At 38.9% G+C, this 24,305-nt stretch overlaps 1 protein-coding gene across 1 annotated transcript in view; it reads right to left on the bottom strand.

Moving 5' to 3' along the window:
• The window catches only part of LOC116094308 (methyltransferase-like protein 9), a 73,949-nt gene extending 53,237 nt beyond the window's left edge, over positions 1 to 20,712 (bottom strand). Inside the window, exon 1 of the mRNA XM_031376167.1 lies at positions 20,441 to 20,712. Coding sequence (XP_031232027.1) covers positions 20,441 to 20,484 — 44 coding nt within the window. The 5' untranslated portion in view covers positions 20,485 to 20,712. The remainder of the gene's footprint in view (positions 1 to 20,440) is intronic.
• Positions 20,713 to 24,305: the final 3,593 nt, after the last annotated feature.

The following is a 24,305-nucleotide window of genomic DNA, read 5'->3' as shown; positions in this document are numbered from 1 at the left end:
TAAATTTTGAGCCTATATGGAACATTCTACTACTCTAAGGTTTAGGGAACATTAAGGGAGAGGGAGTAGGAAAAATTATAAGCACAGGAAGATAGGAAAGAATGCTGTGGAATACTGCCTTCAGCATACAACTTAGATGCAGTGCCCACGAACTCACAGAAGCAAAAGTTACCTGTACAAGAGGCATGAAAGATCTACTCTGTCTGAGACTTTTGTTCTAAGACCTGTAACACTTGGCAAGAAGTCTGCTCTCCTGAAATGCAGGCTGAAGCTGCACTGCACTCCTCACTGACTAATTGGCCTCTCATTCACCCACCCTAACCTGACTCAGTGCAGGGTAGTGCAGAGAAAGAGTGCAGCCTGGAAGACAGGACCACAGAGGAGTGCTACTTACTGGGTTACTTCATATGGCATGCTCAGCCTGGTTCCATATAGAAGGAAGGCTCACCAGCTTCCCTTCACATTGGAGAAGGTCCCACCTAAAATGAGCTACCCTCCCCATCAATCACTAATTAAGAAAATGCCTTACAGTCTGATCTTATGCAGGCATTTTCTCAATTGAAGATCCCTCCTCTCTGATGACTCTAGCTTATATCACACTGACATGAAATTAGCCAATTACACTCTCCTTCTGGTATAAGATCTATTAGACTCAAAGAGCCTCAAGCTCAAAACTGGTCCTTCAGGTGTGAGGGAGTTTTAAAGGGAAAAAGAGGGTTCCCTTTGAAAGCTGTGGAGAGCTTCATTATGAGTGGGACTAGAGATGTATAGAGAAAAAGAGAAAGATGTCTGTTGTGAAAAAGATGGCAGGGAAAGCCAGAGAAGCCTGCTAAGACTGCAGCCTTCTCAATGCCTCCATGAACAAATATCCCCTCCCCACTGCCCTCAGAAATCTGCAGATCAATCTCCAGGGCAAAAAGCAATATGACATATGACCTTTAGGGGGATGATGGAAGGTTCTACCTCATGGAATTTACTTCAGTGTAAAGACATGACAGGAAGCATGGAAGAGCCAATAACCATAAATTGAGAATTCTCAAGTCTTATCACTGACTTCTTAATTCTCTCTCCTAGAGGAAGCTGCATGAAGGTATGGCCTGATTCTATCTATCTTGATGGGCAGGCCCATGTTCTAGCATACACTACCATGCTTTATCCTTCAGTTCCCTAGGGCCTTTCCAAGAAGAGGGGTGGACTCTGTCCACTTTTTTTTTTTTTTTTTTTTTTTTTTTTTTTTTTTTTTTTTGCCTCTAAGCAAAGAAAACACCAGAGCCCACAGAAGCTCTCATCTCACTAACACAGAGAAACAGATGAAGTGAAGGATCCCCTCTACTATTCTCTTCCTGATGCTCTCTGCCCATGCTCATGGGGCCATGTGACCATGGGCTGAACCCACCCAAACTAGAGCCAGAAGAGATCTACAAGTGTTTCTTTCAGATTATTTGGTCAGTTATGGAAAAGCAACTGACAAAGCATACAGCTGACTAAAGCTGGCAAACTACTGTAATGTGGAGCATAAATACCCAATTTAAAAGTGGGGAAAAATAGTCAGATTTAGCACCAATCTTAAAAAATTTAACACGTTTATCTGCCTGCAAATTCTAGTCAATTCTACACTAAAACTGACCATGTCAATGTAAGGATAGTTTAAAAATATTCTTTGCAACTATATCATACAATTTATATTCCACTAGCCAAACTCTTTAAGGTATATACTTCACTATAGGCTTAGTATATTGATAGAATTGTACACCTACTTCCACACTCCAATTTTAAAACATTTCCCTCTTTTCATAAAAGAAAACCCATTTCCCAATACTTCCTCACCCTAAATTCCAGGCAGTCACTCAAACTACCTTCCATCCTTATACATTTGTCCTCTCTAAGCATTGCACTTAATAAGATCATCTAACATGAGTGTTTTGTATTTATATTTTATCATATAAATTATGTATTAAAGTTTATCTATAACTGTAGGAAATATTAGTGCTTCATTTTACTACATTAATAAAGATTTATACACCCCAAATTTTATACAATTAAAAATCTTGGTCTAGCCTGTAACTTTTCTGAGATCCCTGTAGGAGAAGCAGGAGCAACACCAGCCCCTGATAGGAGTGTAGTGTCCCTCTCTGCCCCTTCCCCTCAAGTGGATATCTTGCCTCCAGGGAGTTCTTTGACCCAGGGACTCAGTGACTTTCTAAGGCAGGAACAGTTGGGAAACACAGGTCTCAGAAGTGGCAGGGAAGGTGTGACAGGATCCTTTCTACCTCAGTCTACACATAGGAGGGAAAACAAATCCAAAACCCTCTCTGCTCCTTCCCTGCAAGTGGAGAACTTGCCTCCAGGGAGTGATTTGACCCAAGAACTCAGGTGAGATCTCCATTTTGTCTCTAGTGACTTTCTAAGGAAGGATCAGTCTGGAGGCACAGGCCTCAGAAGTGGCAGGGAAGCTGGGACAAGATACTTTCTAACTCTATCTACACCTAGGAAGGGCGAGAGATCCACAGCCCTATCTGCACTTTTCCCACAAGTGGAGAGGCAACCACAAGAATCTTACCAACAGAAATCAAGACTAATTGGCTTCATTAGAAACTAGTAATCCCTCAACAGTAAGTACTGTATATCCCAAAACACTGGAAAAGACAGATTTGAATCTAATATCATATCTCACAATGGTGACAGAGGAAATTAAGAGGGACATGAATACCTTCCTTAAAGAAATATAGGAGAACACAACTATACAGACTCAAGCCCTTGAAGAGGAAACACAAAAACCTTTAAAGAATTACAGGAGAACATGAGTAAAAAAATAGAAGCAAAAAGGAAACAGAAAAATCCCTTAAAAAATACAGGAAAGCACAACCAAACAGGTAAAGGAATTGAACAAAATCATCCAGGACTTAAAACTAGAAGTAAAAACAGTTAAGAAATCACAAAGAGAGAAGTCTGGAGATAGAAATACTAGGAAAGAAGTCAGGAACCTTAGATGCAAGCATCACCAACAGAATACAAGATATAGAAGAGAGAATCTCACATACAGAAGGTACCATAGAAAACACTAACACAACAATAAAAGAAAATACAAAATGAAAAAAGTTCCTAACCAAAAGCACCTAGGAAATCCAGGACACAATGAGAAGACCAAACCCAAGGATAATAGGTATAGAAGAGAGTAAAAAACTCCAACGTAAAGGGCCAGTAAAAATTATAAAAGAAAACTTCTCTAACCTAAAGAAAGAGATACCCATGAACATACAAGAAGCCTATAGAACTCCAAAAGACTGGACCAGAAAAGAAATTCCTTCTGCCACATAATAGTCAAAACACCAAATGCACAAAACAAAGAAAGAATATAAAAAGCAGTAAGGGAAAAAGGTCAAGGAACAAATAAAGGTAGACCTATTAGAATTACACCAGACTTCTCACCAGAGACTATGAAAGCCAGAAGACTCTGGGTTGATGTCATACACACCTTAAGACAACACAAATGCCAGTCCAGGCTACTATACCCAGCAAAACTCTCAATTACAATAGATGGAGAAACCAAAGTATTCCATGACAAAACAAAATTTACACAATATGTTTCCACAAATCCAGCCCTTCAAAGGGTAGTAATTGGAAAACTCAACACAAGGAGGAAAACTACATCCTAGAAAAAGCAAGAAAGTAATCTTCCAACAAAACTAAAAAAAGATAGACACATGAACAGAATTACAACTCTAACAACAAAAATAAAAGAAACCAACAATTACTTTTCTTTAATATCTATTAATATCAATGGGCTCAATTCTCCAATAAAAAGACTATCAGACTGGGTATGTAAACAAGACCCAATATTTTGTTGCATACAGGAAACCCACCTGAGTGACAAAGACAGACACTACCTCAGAATAAAAGCCTGGAAAACAATTCTCCAAACCAATGGTTCCAAGAAAAAAGCTGGAGTAGCCATTCTAATATCAAATAAAATCGACTTTCACCCTAAAGTGACCAAAAAAGATAAGGAGGGACACTTCATATTCATCAAAGATATGATCTACCAAGAGGAACTTTCAATTCTGAACCTCTATGCTCCAAATGCAAGGGCATCTACATTCATAAAAGAAACGTTACTAAAGCTCAAAGCACACATTACACAACACACAATAGTAGTGGGAGATTTCAATACCCCACTCTCTGAAATGGACAGATCATGGAAATAGAAACTAAACAAGGACACAGTGAGACTAACAGAAGTTATGAAACAGATAGATTTAACAGATATGTATAGAACTTTTTATCCTAAAACAAAAGGATATATCTTCTTCTCAGCACCTCATGGTATCTTCTCCAAAATTGACCATATAATTGGTAACAGACCAGGTCTCAAGAGATACAAGAAGATTGAAATAATTTCTTGCATCCTATCAAATCACCATGGACTAAGGCTGCTCCTCAATAACAACGTAAACAATAGAATGCCCACATACATGTGGAAGCTTAACAACACTCTACTCAATGATAACTTGGTCAAGGGAAAAAGAAAGAAGAAATTAAAGACTTTCTAGAGTTTAATGAAAATGAAGCCACAACAAACCCAAACTTGTGGGACACAATGAAAACAGTCCTGAGGGGAGAACTCATAGCTTTAAGTGCCTACAAAAAGAAACTGGAGAGAGCATATACCAGCAATTTGACAGCACATCTGAAAGCTCTAGATCAAAAAGAAGCAAATTCACCCAAGAGGAGTCAAAGTCAAGAAATAATCAAACTTAGGGCTGAAATAAACCAAATAGAAACAAAAAGAACTATACAAAGAATCAACCAAACCAAGAGCTGGTTCTTTGGGAAAATAAAAAAAAAAAAATAGACAAACCCTAAGCCTGATAAACCAGAGGCCACAGAGACATTATCTTAATTAACCGTATCAGAAATGAAAAGAAAGACATAACAACAGACACTGAGGAAATCCAAAAAATCATGACAGCCTACTAAAAAAGCCTGTACTCAACAAAACTGGAAAACCTGGATGAAATGGACAATTTTCTAGACAGATACCAGGTACCTAAGTTAAATCAAGATCAGATCAAAGACCTAAACAGTCCCATATCTACTAATGAAATAGAAACAGTCATTAATAGTCTCCCAACCAAAAAAAGTCATGGGCCAGATGGGTTTAGTGCAGAGTTTTATCAGACCTTCAAAGAAGACTTATACCAATATTCCTCAAACTATTTCATAAAATAGAAATGGAAGGTACTCTAGCCAATCCATTCTACGAAGCCACAACTACTCTTATACCTAAACCACACAAAAATATAACAAAGAAAGAAATCTTCAGGCCCATTTCTCTTACAAATATTGATGCAAAAATACTAAATAAAATTCCTGCAAACAGAATCCAAGAACATATCAAAACGATCATCCATCATGATCAAATAGGCTTTATTCCAGGGATGCAGTGATGGTTCAATATTCAGAAATCCATCTACATAATTCAATATATAACCAAGCTCAAAGGAAAAAAATAACATATGATCATCTCATTAGATGCTGAGAAAGCATTTGTCAAAATCCAAAGTCTCTTCATGATAAAAGTCTTAGAAAGATCAGGAATTCAAGGCTCATATTTGAACATAGTAAATGCAATATACAGAAAACCAGTAGCCAACATCAAACTAAATGGAGAGAAACTTGGAGCCATCCCACTAAAATCAGTGACTAGACAAGGCTGCCCACTCTCTCCCTACCTATTCAATATTGTACTTGAAGTCCTAGCCAGAGCAATTAGACAACAAAAGGAGATCAAAGGGATAAGAATTGCAATGGAAGAAGTCAAATTATCACTATTTGCTGATGATATGATAGTATACATACATAAGTGACCCCAAAAATTCCACCAGAGAGCTCCTAAACCAGATAAACAACTTCAGTAAAGTAGCTGGATGTAAAATTAACTCAAGCAAATGAGTGGCCTTCCTCTACACAAAGGATAAACAGGCTGAAAAAGAAATTAGGGAAATGACAACCTTTACAATAGTCACAAATAATATAAAATACTTTGGTGTGACTCTAACTAAACAAGTAAAAGATCTTTTTAACAAAAACGTCAAGTCTATGAAAAAGGAAATTGAAGATCTCAGAAGATGGAAAGATCTCCCGTGCTTGTGGATTGGCAGGATTAATATAGTAAAAATGGCCATCTTGCCAAAAGCAATCTACAGGTTCAATGCAAATCCCCATCAAAATTCCAACTCAATTCTTCACAAACTTAGAAAGAGCAATTTGCAAATTCGTCTGGAATAACAAAAAAACTCAGGATAGCCAAAACTATTCTCAACAATAAAGGAAACTGATGAAATCACCATCCCAGACCTTTAGCTGTACTACAAAACAATTGTGATAAAAACTGCATAGTATTGGCAGTTTTTGTGACTTTGTGGTCAGCCACAGACAAGTAGATCAGTGGAATAGAATTGAAGACCCAGAAATGAACTCACATACCTATGGTCACTTAATCTTTGACAAAGGACCTAAAACCATCCAGTGGAAAAAGACAGCATTTTCAACAAATGGTCCTGGCTCAACTGGCAGTTAGCATGTAGAAGAAGGCAAATTGATCCATTCTTATCTCCTTGTACAAAGCTCAAGTCCAAGTGGATCAAAGACAAACACATAAAACCAGATACACTCAAACTAATAGAAAAGAAAGTGGGGAAGAGCCTAGAGCACATAGGCACAGGGGAAAATTTCCTGAACAGAACACCAATAGCTCAAACTCTAAGATCAAGAATTGACAAATGGGACTTCATAAAATTGCAAAGTTTCTGTAAGGTAAAAGACACTGTCAGTAGGATAAAATGGCAGTCAACAAATTGGGAAAAGATCTTTACCAATCCTATATCTGATAGAGGGCTTATGTCCAATGTATAAAAAGAACTCAAGAAGTTAGACTCCAGAGAAACAAATAACCCTTAACAAATTAAAAAAGGAGTATAGAGCTAAACAAAGAATTCTCAACTGTCAAATACTGAATGGCTGTGAAGCACCTAAGGAAATGTTGAACATCCTTAGTCATCAGGGAAATGCAAATCAAAACAACCCTGAAATTCCACCTCACACCAGTCAGAATGGCTAGGATAAAAAATTCAGGTGACAGCAGATGCTGCAGAGGTTGTGGAGAAAGAGGAACACTCCTTCATTGCTGGTGGGATTGCAAGCTGGTACAACCACTCTGGAAAACAGTTTGATGGTTCCTCTGGAAATTGGACATAGTACTACCAGAGGACCCAGCTATACCACTCCTGGGCATATACCCAGAAGATGCTCCAACATGTAATAAGGACACATGCTTCACCATGTTCATAGCAGACTTATTTATAATAGCCAGAAACTGGAAACAACCCAGATGTCCCTCAATATAGGAATGGATTCAGAAAATGTGGTACATCAACACAATGGAGTACTACTCAGCTATTAAAAACAATGAATTTATGAAATTCTTGGGGAAATGGATGGACCTGGAGAATATCATCCTGAGTGAGGTACCCCAATCACAAAAGAACACACATGGTATGCATTCTCTGATAAGTGTATGTTACCCTAGAAGATCAGAATACACAAAGTACAAACCACAAACCATAAGAAATTCAAAAAGAAGGAAGAGCAAAGTGTGGATAATTCATTCCTTTTTAAAAGGGGGAACAAAATACCCATGGAAGTAGTTGTAGAGACTAACCATGGAGCAGAAACCAATGGAAGGACAATTCAGAGACTGTTCCACCTGGGAATCTTTCCCATATTCAATCATCAATTCTAGACACTATTGTGGATGCCAGCAAGTGTTGGATGACAGGAGCCTGATATAGTTGTCTCCTTAGAGGCTCTGACAGTACCCGACTAATATAGAAGTAGAGGCTCACAGCCATCCATTGGACTGAGTACAGGGTCCCCAGTGAAGGAGCTAGAGAAAGGACCCAAGGAGCTGAAGGGTTTGCAGCAAACCCTATGTTGTTAAAACAAACAACAATAAGAACTAACTCAAACTCTTATGAGAGTTTATGTTCCTAGGGACTAAAACTCCAACCAAAGACTACAAATGGGGGGACTCATGGCTCTAGCAGCATGCATTTAGCATAGGGTGTTCAAGTTTGTCATTAATGGGAAGAAAGGCCCTTGGCCCTGTGAAGTTTCTATGCCCCAATGTAGGGGAATGCCAGGGCCAGTGAGCAGGAGGGGATGGATGGTGAGCAGGGGAAAGGAGAGGGAATAGGGGATTGTTTTAGTTTTTGGTCTTTTTTCTTTTTTTTTCCTTTTTTTTTTCTTTTTTTGGAGGGGAACCTGGGAAAGGAGATATTATAAATAAAGAAAACATCTACTAAGGAAAAAGAAAATATCTAATAAAACCATAAAAATATGAAATATACAACGCTGACCTAGATATAGACATACCTAATAAATATTAGCACTAGTCTGTTTCTTTTGATGAAAACATGTGCATTGTGTTCAGAAACTTCTTTGTGCTAAATAAGAACTTACTCTGAATAAGAGTCTGAAGGTCATGTGCATAGGTAAAATTTAAGCTGGGTTCTTAAAATTAATGTATACATGCTCTCAAAAGACATATTTTGTTCCCTATCAAATCACAGAAATTTAAAGCATCATAAATATTTGAAACACTGTGAAGATGTGTAACTTTTATTTGTTTTTGTTGTAGATAATAAAGAGAAAGTAAAATTTATTTCAATGGATGTTTTGTAGAAATAAAAAAAAACCCAAAAAAAACAGAGAGAAACATAAAATAGGAAACATATATATCATTAATTTATGAACCTTTATTAATTTTGAATATCAATAGTAACTAAACTCCATATATAGATAAATTGTCCTACAGTCAATATTTTTTACTATGAATTTGGAAGTTGGATTAGTTATTTATCTCATCACTGTAACAAAATGCTGACAGAACTAACTTAAGGAAGGAAAGATTTATTTGTCCTTGAGAATCTGTCACTGCAATGAATCAGATTCCATTGCAGATGGTTGGGGAATTGATCACAGGACCTCTGAAAGAACACTGAGCCATCTTCCTAGCCCCAGGACTTGCTTTTTGAATATTCCTGTTCCTACAATGCCTGCTTGGTATTAAAGCATTCATGTTCATCTAGCAAAAATAACTAAGCAAAATACAGAGAAAAACTTCCCAGCCCTAGCTTTTTAATGAACGTCTTGTCTTTATCTGCAACACGGAGAGACCTATCTTTCCTCTCCTATTCTATTTACCTCACTAACTTTTGCATTTGGTGTATTGCCTCCTACTCCTTTGAATTCTGAGTTTCCAATGCTAATCAGCAATTTCTACTATTGTCTTTTGCTATTTCATTAAGCTAGTTTCCTTGATTGAAAAATAAAAGAAAACATTTAATTGGGGGCTTGCTTACAGTTTCAGAATGTAAGTTCATGGACAGCATGGTGCAGGTATTTCATCAGGAAAGCATGAGGCCAGAGCAGTAGTTGAGAGTCTATATCTGATCTGCAAGTTTCAGACAAAGAGAGGGGGAAGAGAGAGAGGGGGGAAGAGAGAGGGGGAGGGAGAGGGAGGAGAGGGAGAGGGAGAGGGAGAGGGAGAGAGAGAGAGAGAGAGAAAGAGAGAGATGCTTGAGAGAGAGAGAGAGAGAGAAAGAGATGCTTGAGAGAGAGAGATGCTTGAGAGAGATGCTTGGTGTGGGCTGTTGAAAGTTCAAAGCCCAACCCCAATGACATACTTCCTCAAACTAGGTCACATTTCCTAATCCTCCCCAAAGAGTTCCACTACACTAACTGGACCCAAACATTGGATCCACTCTTATCAAACCACTACACTATCATATTTCAAACTGCACTTTAATATTTTTCTCTATGTTGGTCCATGCATCTAAATTGTGGGCGAGAGGTCTTTAGAAAAGACCAGTTTGCAGCTCAAGTGTGCACAGCTTTTCTTTTTCCCTCTGATAAGTTGACAGTTTTAACAAGATGTGTTTAAAGTAGCTAAATATCTAAGTGGTATTCTGAGATGCCTGGAATGTTTGGTTTTATAACTAAAAATGATTGCTCCATGAAATGTTAATTACTGATAATGTGCATTTCCACCATCTCTGGGGAAAAGAACTACAGTGTAAAAATCTCCCTCTGTGTAGAAATAACTGAGAGAGTAAGCCAGGGAGCTGGAGAGATGGAGCAATGGTTAAGAGTACTCATTGCTCATCTGAAGTTCTTGAGTTCAATTCCCTGTACCCACATGACAGCTCAAAACTGTCTAATGCTGTCTTGCGTGTCCAGATGTATATACAAACAAAAATGCTCATATACATGACTAAATATGTCTTAAAATAAGTGCTGGGTTGTGGTAGTGGTTCATGTCCATAATTTGAGCACTCAGAAAGCAGAGCCAGATGGATCTCTATCAGTACCAGGTCAACTTGATTTACAGATCAAGTTCCAGAATAGCCAGGGCTAAAAGGGCTACACAGAGAAACTATATCTCAAAATAACAACAAAAAAAAAATTGTGTGGAACCTAAAGTAATAAGACTCTATAGCATTTAGAGCTAGAGGCTGAGCTAGTTTTGGGACATCTCTGTCCTCTGGACCAGCCCTATATACTCTTCTGCTTGTGCAGAGCCTGCAATTAAGAAGTATGGCAAAGAGCCTATGGAATAAGCAAAAATCTCTGGAATTTGGGAATTATGCCTTTTAAAAATATTGGAAGAAATCTGAAATAAACAAAACCACTTTTCTCTCTGGAAGTCACAGTGCCTTCCTCCACTACCAGAACATACAGGCACTGTCCCAGTAAAGCAAATAAACACAGGATAATGTCTCAAACAGCACTTTGTACTTTGTAGTGCATTCCCAGTATTAGAAAATATATTAAGGTCCTTTCCCAGACAGCTCTTGCTAACACCTTTACTTGGTTTCATTTGGTATGGAATAGTTAAGTGCTTCTCTTCCTAGAATATATGGAATGTGATGGCAAAACAAACATGTGCTTGCCACTAATCCTGACACCTGAGTTCAAGTTTCAGAACCCACATGCTGGAGAGAGACCAAGTCCAGAAGCATGCTCTGACCTCTATATACATACCCTGGCACATGGACATCTCCCTTCCCCTACACAAATAGAAAATGAGTATAACTTTTTAATGTTTCTGAAAATTAGCAATGGATTCTCTACTTCCTGTTTTCCTCATCCCATCTCCCAATTTATACTTTTTCTCTTTCAATTAATTTAATTAATTATCCATTAATTTTTTGAATAATTGAAATATTGGGCCAAACAATGTGCCTACTTTGCAGTGACAAAAGAAAAAAAAAGCACATAAAGAACAATGACGGGAAGCAGGTCAGAACTATCAGACTTCTGGGTTTTCCTGAATTGAACATCATTATTTTATGAGTCCCTCACTTTTTGTCCTTTATCACGAGTTCCACATCCCATTCCCTAGTTTTTCCTCCTGAGAAGCTAGATCCTAATCATAAACTTTCTTCCACTAGGGAAGTGTATATATGTGGATGTGTGAATATGTCTTTGTGTATTAGTACACTCCAGTGCGTACCTTAGGTTATTTCACTCACCCTCCTTGGAGACCAAGAGTCTTATCTGGAGCCCTTTGGAGGGAGTGCTGTGTCTCACCATTTACTTTCCATGTTATGAATATACCCAATAATGCTGTGTTTTTAAATAAGCACCTAAAACAAATGAGAACAAAAGCAGTACTCTTGCCACCCCTTCACCTATATCATAAACTTTTTCTTACTTATAGACAGTTTCATGTACAAATATCATATAGGTACTTTATAGGCAGCATCTTTAACTAAGCTATTTCAAGAGGTAGAAAATATTATTACTATTTTGCAGAAGAAGTGATTGAAGCTTAATATTCAGAGCTTGTCCTCCCTGAGGTGACCAACCTCCTTATTTGCTTCTTGCCTTGTTCTTAATTCCTTTTTGCAAGTGGTATTCTCTGTACTGAGTTTATATTTCCCACCTTTGGTGGCTAACTTCTGGTCCTCCATGAGAGCCCAAACTTAACAATAACCTATTAACTGTGATTCTAGAAAGGGTCGCTGCTATCTGTTTCTGTGCACACAATCCAGCTCCTGAACTACATTTTGGTATGGTTTCCCTGTATAAATGTCATCACTGGAGTAGAACTTGAGCAGCCTTGTTAGGTTCTTTCTATTCTTCACACTTCACATAGGGTCTTTGGCCAGTAGGTACTTAACATTACCTTCTAGACCTATTTGCAAAGAGGATGTAGGCCCCTTCTGGCACTGAAAATGATGTCAATGAGATATGGCAGTTTTAGCACAAAGCAGAATTGTTGAAATGAGAATGTGGACCACCAAAAAGTAGAACTCTGAAAATCTACACCAATTTTTTACTTCGAAAAGGAGAAAAACAGTTACTGTACAGAATTGGTAGTTAAAGTTAAGATAGGTCACTCTATTTGGATAGGATAAAATCACATGTGTTTGAAGGCATCTGAAGTGTAGAATCACCAAGTCAAGATCTTTGAGAAGCCAGAATTCAGGTCAGTAAGCTTGGACTGGGAATTACTCTGTGGGAGGCTGTGCAGATTCTGCTGGTTTTTAAAGGAGAAGGACAATGGAGACACATTTAATAGCACTTTTGACATTCTTCCTAGGTTAAAGGTAGAAAATTTGAGGCATAGTTGATGGTGGGGCATTGGAGAAACTCCTACACCCTGTTCTGGGACTCCAAATAGCTAAACTCCAATGGTATTTTGAGCTTCTGAGCTAATTAATATCCTCTTATCAGTGAATGCATGTGTGTTCTTTGTGACTGGGTTACCTCAGGATATTTTCTAGTTCCATCCATTTACCTAAGAAGTTCATGAATTCACTGTTTTAAATAGCTGAGTACTACTCCATTGTGTAGATGTACCACATTTTCTGTATCCATTCCTCTGTTGAGGGACATCTGGGTTCTTTTCAGCTTCTGGCTACTATAAATAAGGCTGCTATGAACATAGTGGAGCATGTGTCCTTATTACATGATATAGGATCTCCTGAGTATATGCCCAGGAGTGGTATAGCTAGGTCCTCAGGTAGTACTATGTCCAATTTCTGGAGGAACTGCCAAACTGATTTCCAGAGTGGTTGTATCAGCATGCAATCTCACCAGGAATGGAGAACTGTTGCTCTTTCTCCACATTCTTGACAGCATGTGCTGACATCTGAGTTTTTTATCCTAGCCATTCTGACTGGTGTGAGGTGGAATCTCAGTGTTGTTTTGATTTGCATTTCCCTGATGACTAAGGATGTTGAACATTTCTTTAGCTACTTCTTGGGTATTCAATATCCTTCAGTTGAAAATTCTATGTTTAGCTCTGTGGCCCATTTTTAATAGGGTTATTTGTTTCTCTGGAGTCTAACTTCTTGAGTTCTTTGTATATTGGATATTAGCCCTCTATTGGATGTAGAATTGATGAGGATCTTTTCCCAATCTGTTGGTTTCCATTTTGCCCTTTCAACAGTGTCCTTTGCCTTACAGAAGCTTTGTAATTTTATGAGTTCCCATTTGTCAATTCTTGATCTTAGAGCATAAACCACTGGTGTTCTGTTCAGGAAATTTACCCCTGTGCCCATGTGCTAAGGCTCTTCCTTACTTTCTTTTTTATTAGTTTCAGTGTATCTGGTATTATGTGGAAATTCTTGATCCACTTGGACATGAGCTTTGTACAAGGAGATAAGAATGGATCAATTTGCATTCTTCTACAAGCTAACCTCCAGTTGAACCAGCACCATGTGTTGGAAATGCTGTCTTTTTTCCACTGAATGGTTTTAGCTGCTTTGTCAAAGATCAAGTGACCATAGGTGTGTGGGTTCATTTCTGGGTCTTCAATTCTATTCCATTGATCTACCTGCCTATCACTGTACCAATACCATGCAGTATTATCATGATTGCTCAGTACTACAGCTTGAACTCAGGGATACTGATTCCTCCAGAAGTTCTTTTATTGTTGTGAGTAGTTTTCACTATCCTGGTTTTTTTTGTAGTTGTTTTGTTTTCTTTTGTTTTTGTTATTCCAGATGAGTTTGAAAATTGCTCTTTGAAACTCTATGATGAATTGAGATGGAATTTTGATAGAGATTGTGTTGAATTTGTAGATTGCTATATATTTACTATATTAATCCTGTCAATCCATGAACATAGGAGATCTTTCCATCTTCTGAGATATTCTTCAATTTCCTTCCTCAGAGACTTGAAGTTCTCATCATGTAGATCTTTCACTTGCTTGGTTAGATTCATACTAAAGTGTTTTATATTATTTGTGACTATTGTGAAAGGTGTTGCTTCTCTAATTTCTTTCTCAGCCTGTATGTCCTGTGAGTAGAGGAAGACTACCAATTTGTTTGAGTTAATCTTATATCCAACCATTTAGCTAAAGTTGTTTATCAGGTTTAGGTGTTCTCTGGCAGAATTTTTGGAGTCATTTAAGTATACTATTACATCATCTGCAAATAGTGATATTTTGACTTCTTCCTTTCCAATTTATATCCATTTGACCTCCTTTTGGTATCTAATTACTCAGGCTAGAACTTTGAGTACTATATTGAATAAGTAGTGAAAGAGTGGACAGCCTTGTCTAGTCCCTGATTTTAGTGGGATTGCTTCAAGTTTCTCCATTTAGTTTGATGTTGGCTACTGGTTTGCTGTATATTGCTTTTACTGTGTTTAGGTATGAGCTTTTAATTTCTGATCTTTCCAAGACTTTTATCATGAGGAGGTGTTGGAGTTAGTCAAACGTTTTCTCAGAATCTAATGAAATGATCACGTGGTTTTACAGAACAAGCATGTAACTCAGCCAGGCAGTGGTGGTGCATGTCTTTAATCCAAGCACTTGGGAGACAGAGGCAGACAGAATTCTGAGTTTGAGGACAGACTGGTTTATAGAATGAGTTCCAGGACAGTCAGGCCTACACAGAGAAACCCTGTATTGAAAAAACAAGGGGATAAAAGCACATAACTTAAATGCATGCTTATCCAGAGGCTTATTTTCCTTCCAATTCAGATGGAAACAAAACAGGATAATCATAACCATTTATTGACAATGACAAAAGCTATAGAGATAGATTTAGTGTCAAGGTCAGGGAACTGACATTTGCTGAAGCATAAAAGCAACCTTTCAAATTCAAGGTAACAATGCTGCAGCATTCCTGCAAGTACAACAGATGCTAAGAGAAAAATGACAGTACACAGACTCTACCAATATAATTCACATTTTATTCCACTCACGTCATTAATTTAGTGACATGATTAGAGTTGCTAGAACAGTCTGGTTATAATATTCCATAAAAATCACATATGACCTAGGATTGAGAAACTGCAGTTACTTGGCATAAAAACTTGTGAATAAGTTCCCATGTTGAAGATGATCCTTTCTTATATTCAAAAAATTTCCAACAACCAAGCCCTGACTGCATAGAACTATTCCTCTGGCTATGTAAACTCCATTATAGCTGTTAATCATAATTAGTTATGGGCACAATGATCCCAGAATTTTGACTTTGGAGTAAATAAATTAATGGCCACTATGCAGTAGATACATAGGAATAAACATTAAAGACAAAAGTATAAAGCTTGGAGATTGGGGAAACTCCATAGAAATAAAAGCATGTAAAGAATGATTCTGTGCTAGCTAATTTTATGCCAGCTTGGCACAAGCTAGAATCATCTGAGAGGAAAGACCCCAGTTGAAAAATGCCTCCATAAGACTGGGCTGTGAACAAGACCTTTGAACATTTTCTAAAGTTCATGATTGATATGGGTAGGGCCACCATGGGTTAGTGGTCCTGGAATCTATGAGAAAGCAGGCTGATCAAGCCATGGAAAGCAAGCCAGTAAGCAGCATGCCTCCATAGTCTCTGCATCAGCTCCTGCCTCTACATTCCTGTTAGAGTTAATGTTTTGATTTCATTTAGTTATGGACTATGTATATGGAAGCATAAGTCAAATAAACCCTTTCCTCACAAACTTGATGCAAAAGGTCATAGTCTTTCATTATAGCAGTAGTAACCACAAATAAGGCAATTTCCAAACAAATAAAAAATTTTGAGTTGACAAGTATGTTGAGTTTTTTTATTTGGTAATATGTAGTGTTTCCTATACTATGAGCACTGCCTTGTAGCATTATTGCTTCGTTAATTTACCCAAAGTTTTGTGGGAACAAATATGTCATTACTATATAGATTTCTTCCTCTTTCTCCTCTCTCTTTCTCTCTCTCTCTCTCTCTCTCTCTCTCTCTCTCTCTCTCTCTCTCTCTCTCTCTCTCTGTGTGTGTGTGTGTGTATGTATGTAAGCTACTGAACTAGTGTCTTCTCCAGACCTATACACTTGAAATGAGTACAGGAGCCCAAGTGAAAAAGCCAAGTAAAGCAGACAAAATGGGTTCAAGAAGGACCCTTGTTAAACCTTACTTTCACTAGAAGGATGCTTCTGAGAACTAACCACTGAGAGTGCTAAAGTAGACCCAATGTCTGTGTCACAAAGAAAAGATTCGTTGAGGGGGTCACAGTAACCAAGTCAATACTGGACCATAACCTGGAAGCAACCCCTCTGGTGACAATTCTAATTAAGTCTTTTAATTAAAAGTCTGGATTAACAATTTATTTAATGGACTAGATTAATGCAATAAAGTTGTCATTGAGTACTTTATAAATTTCTATATTTGCTAATTCTCAGAGTACTGAAATTCTGCACTGAAGACAATGAGTGGAAATCCCAAAAGAATCAAATTGGTGAGCACAATACCAATTTGTATGTTCCTTAGATGTTTTTACACCTAATGCCTAGTGAAAAAAACCCATCCTGGAATGGAATATGAATGTGAAAGTTTTTATTTGCTCAAGTCTGGGAAAGGGAAAGACTGAGTTTCCACATTGCCAGATATTTGACTTCAGGGAGATTGTGGAAACTGGTAAGCAGGAACATGATTAGTGGCTTGTTGAATCAGAGATGATGAATAGCCACCCAGTAGAGATGATAGTCAGGCTGTTGGGTATGTGATCCTAGAGTTGATGGAGAGACCTGAATTAGGGGGATGTCACCACTTATGTTACTGACTATGGAACACTGTAAATATGAGTGGAAGAAGAGACAAGCTCTGCTTGAAGCTGGGAGAGTGTTAAGAGCAAGTAAACAGGAGCTAAAATGAACATCCAGGGTGGCAAGGAGTAGGGGAGGGGCCAGGGCACTAGAGGACAGATGAGGACTGGACTTGAAGGAGGGGATCAGACATGTATGTTGCCTGTAGGAAAGACTCCATAGACAGAGAAAACTGACCCTAGAGGAGAGGTAAAGAGAATGGTACAACAATTTCCATAAGTACCCTAGGGTGGATGGGGCCTAGCCATAGCAGACGGACCAAGCTTGAGTACAATATTTTGTCAAGAGTAATGGATGAAAAGGAAGATAGAATGTGTCCCATTCCTATGCAGAGAGAAAAGCAGCTTTCCATGTATAATTTCTCCTGTGAAGTCAAAAGTCATGTCATTGATGAGAATGAGGATGAGCTGTATGTGGGAATGTATTTGGAGGTGTGAAGAGCAGAAATAGATATGAAGGATGGGTAAAAGGAGTGTATGAGTTCTACACAATGCTGTAAGGGAGTAGCTTTTTATTACAATGCTTCTTACAATCAACTATAAAAAGGTAGAAGCTTTCTTTCCCTGAGTAATAAAGGTTGGTGCTTATTTCATCCAGAACAAGTGAGTTTCTTTCAGCATTGGTGCTTGCTCAATGGAAGCTCCTCATGGGAGCTTCTACTCCATCCACAAAATATATGTGCATTTGTAATGTGTGTGTGTGTGTGTGTGTGTGTGTGTGTGTGTGTGTGTGTAACTAAGGCAATAATGAAGTCTTTTATTTTTAGACATTATGGCAACAGCAAATAAAAGACATTTTATCACCAAAAACTACTTTCCTTACTTGTTTCTTTCAGCTTACTTGAATCAGTTACTATGAAACCTTTTGCTTGTAATCTTTTGCATTAATCTGGGAAAGGAACAATCAAGAAAATTACTCAGACATTTGGCAGCATCCCAACACCACACTGGAGCCTTTCTTTCGTCATTTAAGTCCTTATAGTTCTTTAATATCATCAAAAGAAAGGTCTTGCAAACAAGACCTTAAAACTTACACCACCTTAAAACTACTTTTAACTGTTCAATAGTTTTTGGAGCCTAGACTTATAAAAGGTTTATAATTCAGTTTTATAATTGAAATGGTTAAGTTTTTCCAATGTGACTTTTTTTTTCTTTTAGTTTTCTGTGTCATTGGCAAGAAGTGCCATTTTGCATTGCGGTAAATACCACCACCATGTGGTCATAAGTAGGACCATCATGTATTCCTTTCCTTGAGCAACAACTACAGGCTGTGTTCCTCCCCCTCACTCCTTGCATTCAGCTTATCAGCAGTCCTATGTTTGTACCTATAGAAGTTTCTTGATCCTTGCTTCTGTGCTTGACACCATCCTGTTATCTGGCACAAATTAGATCAAGAAGCCCTATCTCAATCTTACTCCTCCCCAACCTATTCTTCATAAGGTAGAACATAGTCACTTTAAATCATAATCACTTCATTGCTACATCCATATTTTGCTAGTAGCATGCAAGTAGAGCTTGGAGATTCATTCCCTCTGCAGTCTCACTGAATACCAGCAAAGAGGCTTTTCAAAAAGAGGGAAAGCTACAGAATGTGGAAAGACACAAAACAGAAAATAATCACTAAATCCTGAAGGCTAGGAAACAGTGAAGATACAACAGGAGAGTCCGGAGCTGACCACTGGAAGCATGAAGCAATCTGATTCATGCTACATGCCCTAAAGACTAATAAAATGCTGTCACTGTAGTACATGAGTAGTGTACCAAAAAAGCCACTGTCCCACAAAAGCAGTCAAAGCAGCAGCCGGCCCTTACTTCCTGTCCCAGACTATGGCCTGGCCACTGAAGTAAAACATCTCACAGGCTCCTGTCAAAATTGTGGCACCACAAGATTTCCTCAGCCTGCAGCCAGTCACAAGAGTGGCAGTAGCTGTCCATGGGGTGCATGTCTCAGCAGGAGCTGCCCCTCAGGAGATGACCTCAGTGGCAACCTTTCCTAAATCAGTCTGCAGCTTTCTTGAAACACTACAGCAGATGCTGTTCTAGAGGAGCTGTCCACAGTGGCAGTACCTCCTCTCCAGCATCCCTGCATCCCCAGCAGCCCCACAGAGATGATGCCTCAGCAAGAAAAACTTCCCAGCCTTAATCCGTGAGCAAAATGCAGAGAAAAGGGAATGAAACAAAAAAAACTACCAATCCCGCAATCCCTGAGCAAGAAAACTCACCATTCTCTGAGCCCAGGACTTAAAGCTCAGGAAGTAAAAATCCCACCAATCCTCACTCTGGAAATCTCTGCTCTGAGAAACTCTTCCCCCTTAAAAATCCTATATAAGCACTGCCCCTTGGTCCAGTTCCTTGCTGTCTGTTCCCAGAAGCAAAAGGCATCTATTCATGAATTTGCCCCTCCATATCCTGGTCCTTCCAATAAATCTCTCATGAGATTTCTTGCATGGTATGACACTCTTGTTAGAAGAAGCAAAGATAAGAAGCAATGACAAGGAGCAGACACAGAGCAGAGAACTGAGCAGAGCAGAGCAAAAAGAGAAAGCAAAGAGGAAGATCAAGGCTGAGGCCTCTGAGCTCCCTAGCTCAGCTGTAAATATCTTCCCCTGGGAGCTGCAACACCTCTGTTGAGGAGCCTTCCTCTCGGAGCTATGTGGTTCCTGGGTGCGCGTGTCTCAGGATACCCTTCCAGTGAGACACTGTCCTGCTTCAGAGCTACAAGTTTCCTGATCACCTGTGTCTCAGGATGCCCTACCAATGAGACACTGTTCTGCTTCAGAGCTATAAGTTTCCAGATCACCTGTGTCTCAGAATGCCCTTCCATGGGATAAATGCTTCCCTCAGAGCCATATGGTTCCTGGGCTTCCGAGTCCCAGGATAGCCTTCCTTCCAAGCAGAAACACTTATACTCACCATTTACCAAGGAAGAAGATAAACATGAGAAAACATGGTCCAGATTGTTAAAGAGGTTCCTCCTCATGTATCCTGACTGAACAGCTATTGTCACACTTATGGCTGCACCAAATATTCACAAGAGACCATTACTTTATTCTGTAGAAATACCGGGCTTTGAGGTGGGGGAGTATATAGTCAATGCAGTGAATGGAGAGGATATAAAGTCAGTGCAGTGGATGCTTAGACTTCCCAGAATACTTTACAACAATTTCATCCTCCAGAGAAAGAGGAAGAAATTCACTGAGGACTCTAGACTATTAAGAAGAAAGATTTCCATTAAAATTCCCAGCAAGATCACCTTACTGCAAGCTCAGAGCTAACAAGGTCTACTCACATTCTCAGTGTTCCCAGAAGCTTTTGATTACTGTGTTCAACCATTTTTTGATGGTGTAGCACAATACTGACTACAGACCACTGGACACTCTGTAGACTAGAGACTCATCATTACTGTTCTGGAGGTTAAGGAGTCTGAGATCAAAGGTCTTCATCTTGATAGGACCTTCTTAATTCTTTGTATCATGGTAGAAAGTGGGACCACAGAGAGCATGCTCAATAGTGAGAAGAGGAAGGCCACACTCATCCTTCCCTGGGAGCCTCCTCCTGTGCCCACTAATCCACTCCCATGGCAACAATCCATTCATGAGGTCAGAGCCCTTGTGACCTAATCACCTCTTAAAGTCCCCTCTTAATATTCTTACCTTATAGATTGTACAATATATGCCCTCTGGGTAAACATTCAAACTATAGCAGTCGCCTACTCCTTAATACATATACACTAGAGAAAATTAACAAGTATTTAAGTAGAATTCTAATTTTTTAAAAAGGCATATAAAGAAGGCGTGAGAGTATTTTGTTTCCCACTCTGAGTGAGAGTCACACTTTCTCCCTTGGGCCCCCTTAGTCCCCAGTTTCTTTGGGTTTGTGGATTGTAGCAATGGTTAACCATGTTATGGTGGGTGTCTTCTTATTAGTGAGTACTTAACTATACATGTCTCTCTGGGTCCACCACATAACTCAAAATGATATTCTCAAGTTTTATCCATTTGCCTGCAAATTTCATATCTTTATTTTTAATACCTGGGTAGTGTTCCAGTGTGTAGATGTACCATATTTTCTTTATCCATTCTTCATTTGAAGATCATATACCTTGTTTCTAGTTTCTGCCTATTACAAATAAAACTGTTATAGTTGATCAAGTGTCCCTGTAGTACAGTGGAACTGGGTGGGAAAGAGGATGAGGACATGTATAGGGATGGTAATCAGGTGTGTGAGGAAGGGAGTGGGAGAGGGCTTGGAGTGAGAATAGAAATTGGTGGGGAGCATCTCTGAGATTATTTGAAGATCTGGGATAGGATTGGGTATGGGGAGTCTATGGGGTTGATCTTGAGATTCGTACCAGCAGGAGATATAGAGAATGAAGTGGCCATCTACTGTAATCAGGCAGGACTTCCAGTGGAAGAAAAGAGACATCAACCCACCCACAAAACCTTCAACCCAAAATTTGTCCTGCATACAGGATGTGCAGGGATAAAAATGGATCAGAGACTGAGATCAGGGAACAAATAACTGGCCCAAAATGAGACTTATCCAATGGCAGGGACCAACCCCTGACACTATTATAGTGTTCTGCTATGCTTGTTGACAGAAACTTAGCATAGCTGTCACCTGAGGTGGTTCATCCAGCAGCTCATGGAAACATGCAGAGACGCACCTCCAAACATCAGGTGGAGCTCCAGAAGTCTCATTTCCACAAGAGTATTGAAGGATAGAATTGATAAAGTATAGCTGCCTGCAGCCACAAGTACGAATGGGTCATCTGGAATGGGAGTCAGGGCCTGAAAAATTAAGGGTAATGCAGGAAGGGGTTTGAAAAATTAGACTGACACATTGTGTGCTTTCAGTCCACCATCATTAATTGAATTCTCTTTGTTACAAGCAAACAGGTAGATAAATCAAAATCCCTCCCCCAAGCAACTTGGCCAAATCAGCTGCTTCATCTTCAGTCTTTGGAGGCAGGACTTCCGGCATAACAGGAATTTATAGAGTGTGGCTATTAGCAGGAGGTGGGCAGAGAGGCATGGCTATATGTGGCAAGCCAGGGTCTGACATAATCGGCCCTCAGCTGTAGGAGGGTCACAATCAAGCTGGAGGTGTCAGGACACCACAAGAAGTCCTACACAGCCAAATAACCTGGGACCAAGGGGGCTCACAGCGCCTGCTCCACCAAGCAAAGTGCATGGCAGGAGCTAAAGCTAGCCCCCCCCCCACGCACACACACATTTATAGCAGATGTGCAGCGTTGTGTTCATTTGGTTCTCAAACAATAGAAGGGCTGTCTCTGACTTTGTTGTCCACCATTGAATACCATTTCCCAGCCTGGACTGACTGGCTGGGACTTAGTTGGAGAGGCTTGCACTTATCCAAGCTGGGACTAGTTGTCCCAGGTTGGGGTGGTACCCAGGGGGGCTTTTCCATCTCTGACGAGAAGGGGAAGGGGTGATGGAGGAAAGAATTTATAATGATGTGATTGGAAAAGAGGTGGGAGGGGCTATAGTTGGAATGTAATGTGAATAAAATATAAATTAGGGGAAATTTTTTTAAAAGAGTGTGGAAGAAATAGGGGCATATGTAAAGAGAAGAAAGTTCTAAAATACTTCTGCAATAGGAGGAAAAGAGAAAGAAATCAAATGTGTTTTTAAGAGAACACACAGAGAGCAACAATGAGAACTATGGGAATTAAAATGATAAAATCCTCAATGGAAAAATATTGAAGCTAACATTCAGATTAAATAGGGATTAAAAGGAAACAGATAATAAAATATTTGGCAAATAAGATAATACTATATTCAACTTACAGTATTCCTTTAAAAAAGGAAGAAAACAGCAATTTTGGAGGGAACAAAGTGTGTGGTACAATAACTTCAATTTCCTTGAGTCTGAGAGTAAACATAAAGAACTTCCAGAGGAAATGTCAAAATCAAGTATCATGTGCACGATGAAGAATCAAAACATCTTTGGTCAAAAGCAAAGACAAAGGATGAAAGACAATATGATGCAATGAAGGGAGTATCACAGAATATGGGTGTTATGAAGGGAAAGCAAATAACTGGGTGTGAGTGGGAAGAGCAATAAAAGCATCATGCAAGGGGTTTGGAGGAGAGATAACTGACACTAAGAATGTAAGAAAGTACTAGCTTTTATAGTCCTGGAAGATGCTATGTTCACTGCAGGAGAAGAAACGCCATCATCAGTCATATGCAGCTTAGAATCCTGTGAGTTACAGCATGAGCAGGCTGACAAGGTATGCTAAGAGGTACAATGGTGGCATGGAGGTTATGCAGGAGTGAAGCAAGAACTTTCTGATTTAGAATTAAGGCCCTCTCAACAGGAAGTAACTCAACCCATGTACTAAAAAAACGTCCAAGTATCCATGGCTGTAGAGCCATGTACTTTGAGTTGAATTTCATTTATTGGTGCTTTCTTGTGCACAGGGAATTATATTACACAAGAATTATACTGGGATAGAATACACTGAGAATAATGCCCCTGGCATCAGCTTTCTCAAGTCTGACTCAGGCTGATGAAGTCAATCTGAAGGGAGTTTTGATTCTCAGCTCTTCTAGGTTTGCTTCCCTGCTTCTATACCTGTAGGGGCAAAGTTGAGAGGGGTTGGGGGTGAGGAGAAGATCTTGGAGGACTTAGAATTAAGGGATGATTATGGTCTAAATACATTGTAAAGTATATATAATAAATATAAAATAATTTAAATACATATAAAATAATTTAAATAATTAATAAAAATTGTGTTTGAAAAAGGCAGTGAAACACTTTTAAAATCCAGATGGCAAAGTATCTAGCACTTAAATATCCATATAGGAAAAACATATAGTTCAAGTGTGGAGGCAAGGTAGACATTTAAACAAATAAAAGTTTGAAAGTATGATTATTAATTCTAGTAAAAACAAAAAATGTGAAATAAAAGAAAATTAATCACTTATAATTACACGTATTCTCAGCTCAGACAGATTGTGGAATATGAGAAAGATACACCCAAAGTATCAGAGCAGAAGTAAATAAAGATATGCTACCCTAAGCCATAGACACAAGTAGACACCTGCAGCTACACCTGAGAGTGGAGCACTTTTTCTCCATGGAAAAGCTTTTCCCTTTTAGGAAAGATTGGAGACTGGCATCTTGGA

Source organism: Mastomys coucha, unplaced genomic scaffold (assembly GCF_008632895.1).
Source record: "Mastomys coucha isolate ucsf_1 unplaced genomic scaffold, UCSF_Mcou_1 pScaffold16, whole genome shotgun sequence".
Classification (NCBI taxonomy): domain Eukaryota; kingdom Metazoa; phylum Chordata; class Mammalia; order Rodentia; family Muridae; genus Mastomys; species Mastomys coucha.
The sequence above is the reverse complement of the archived record's forward strand: the minus strand, read 5'-3'. Positions and strand labels throughout refer to the sequence as shown.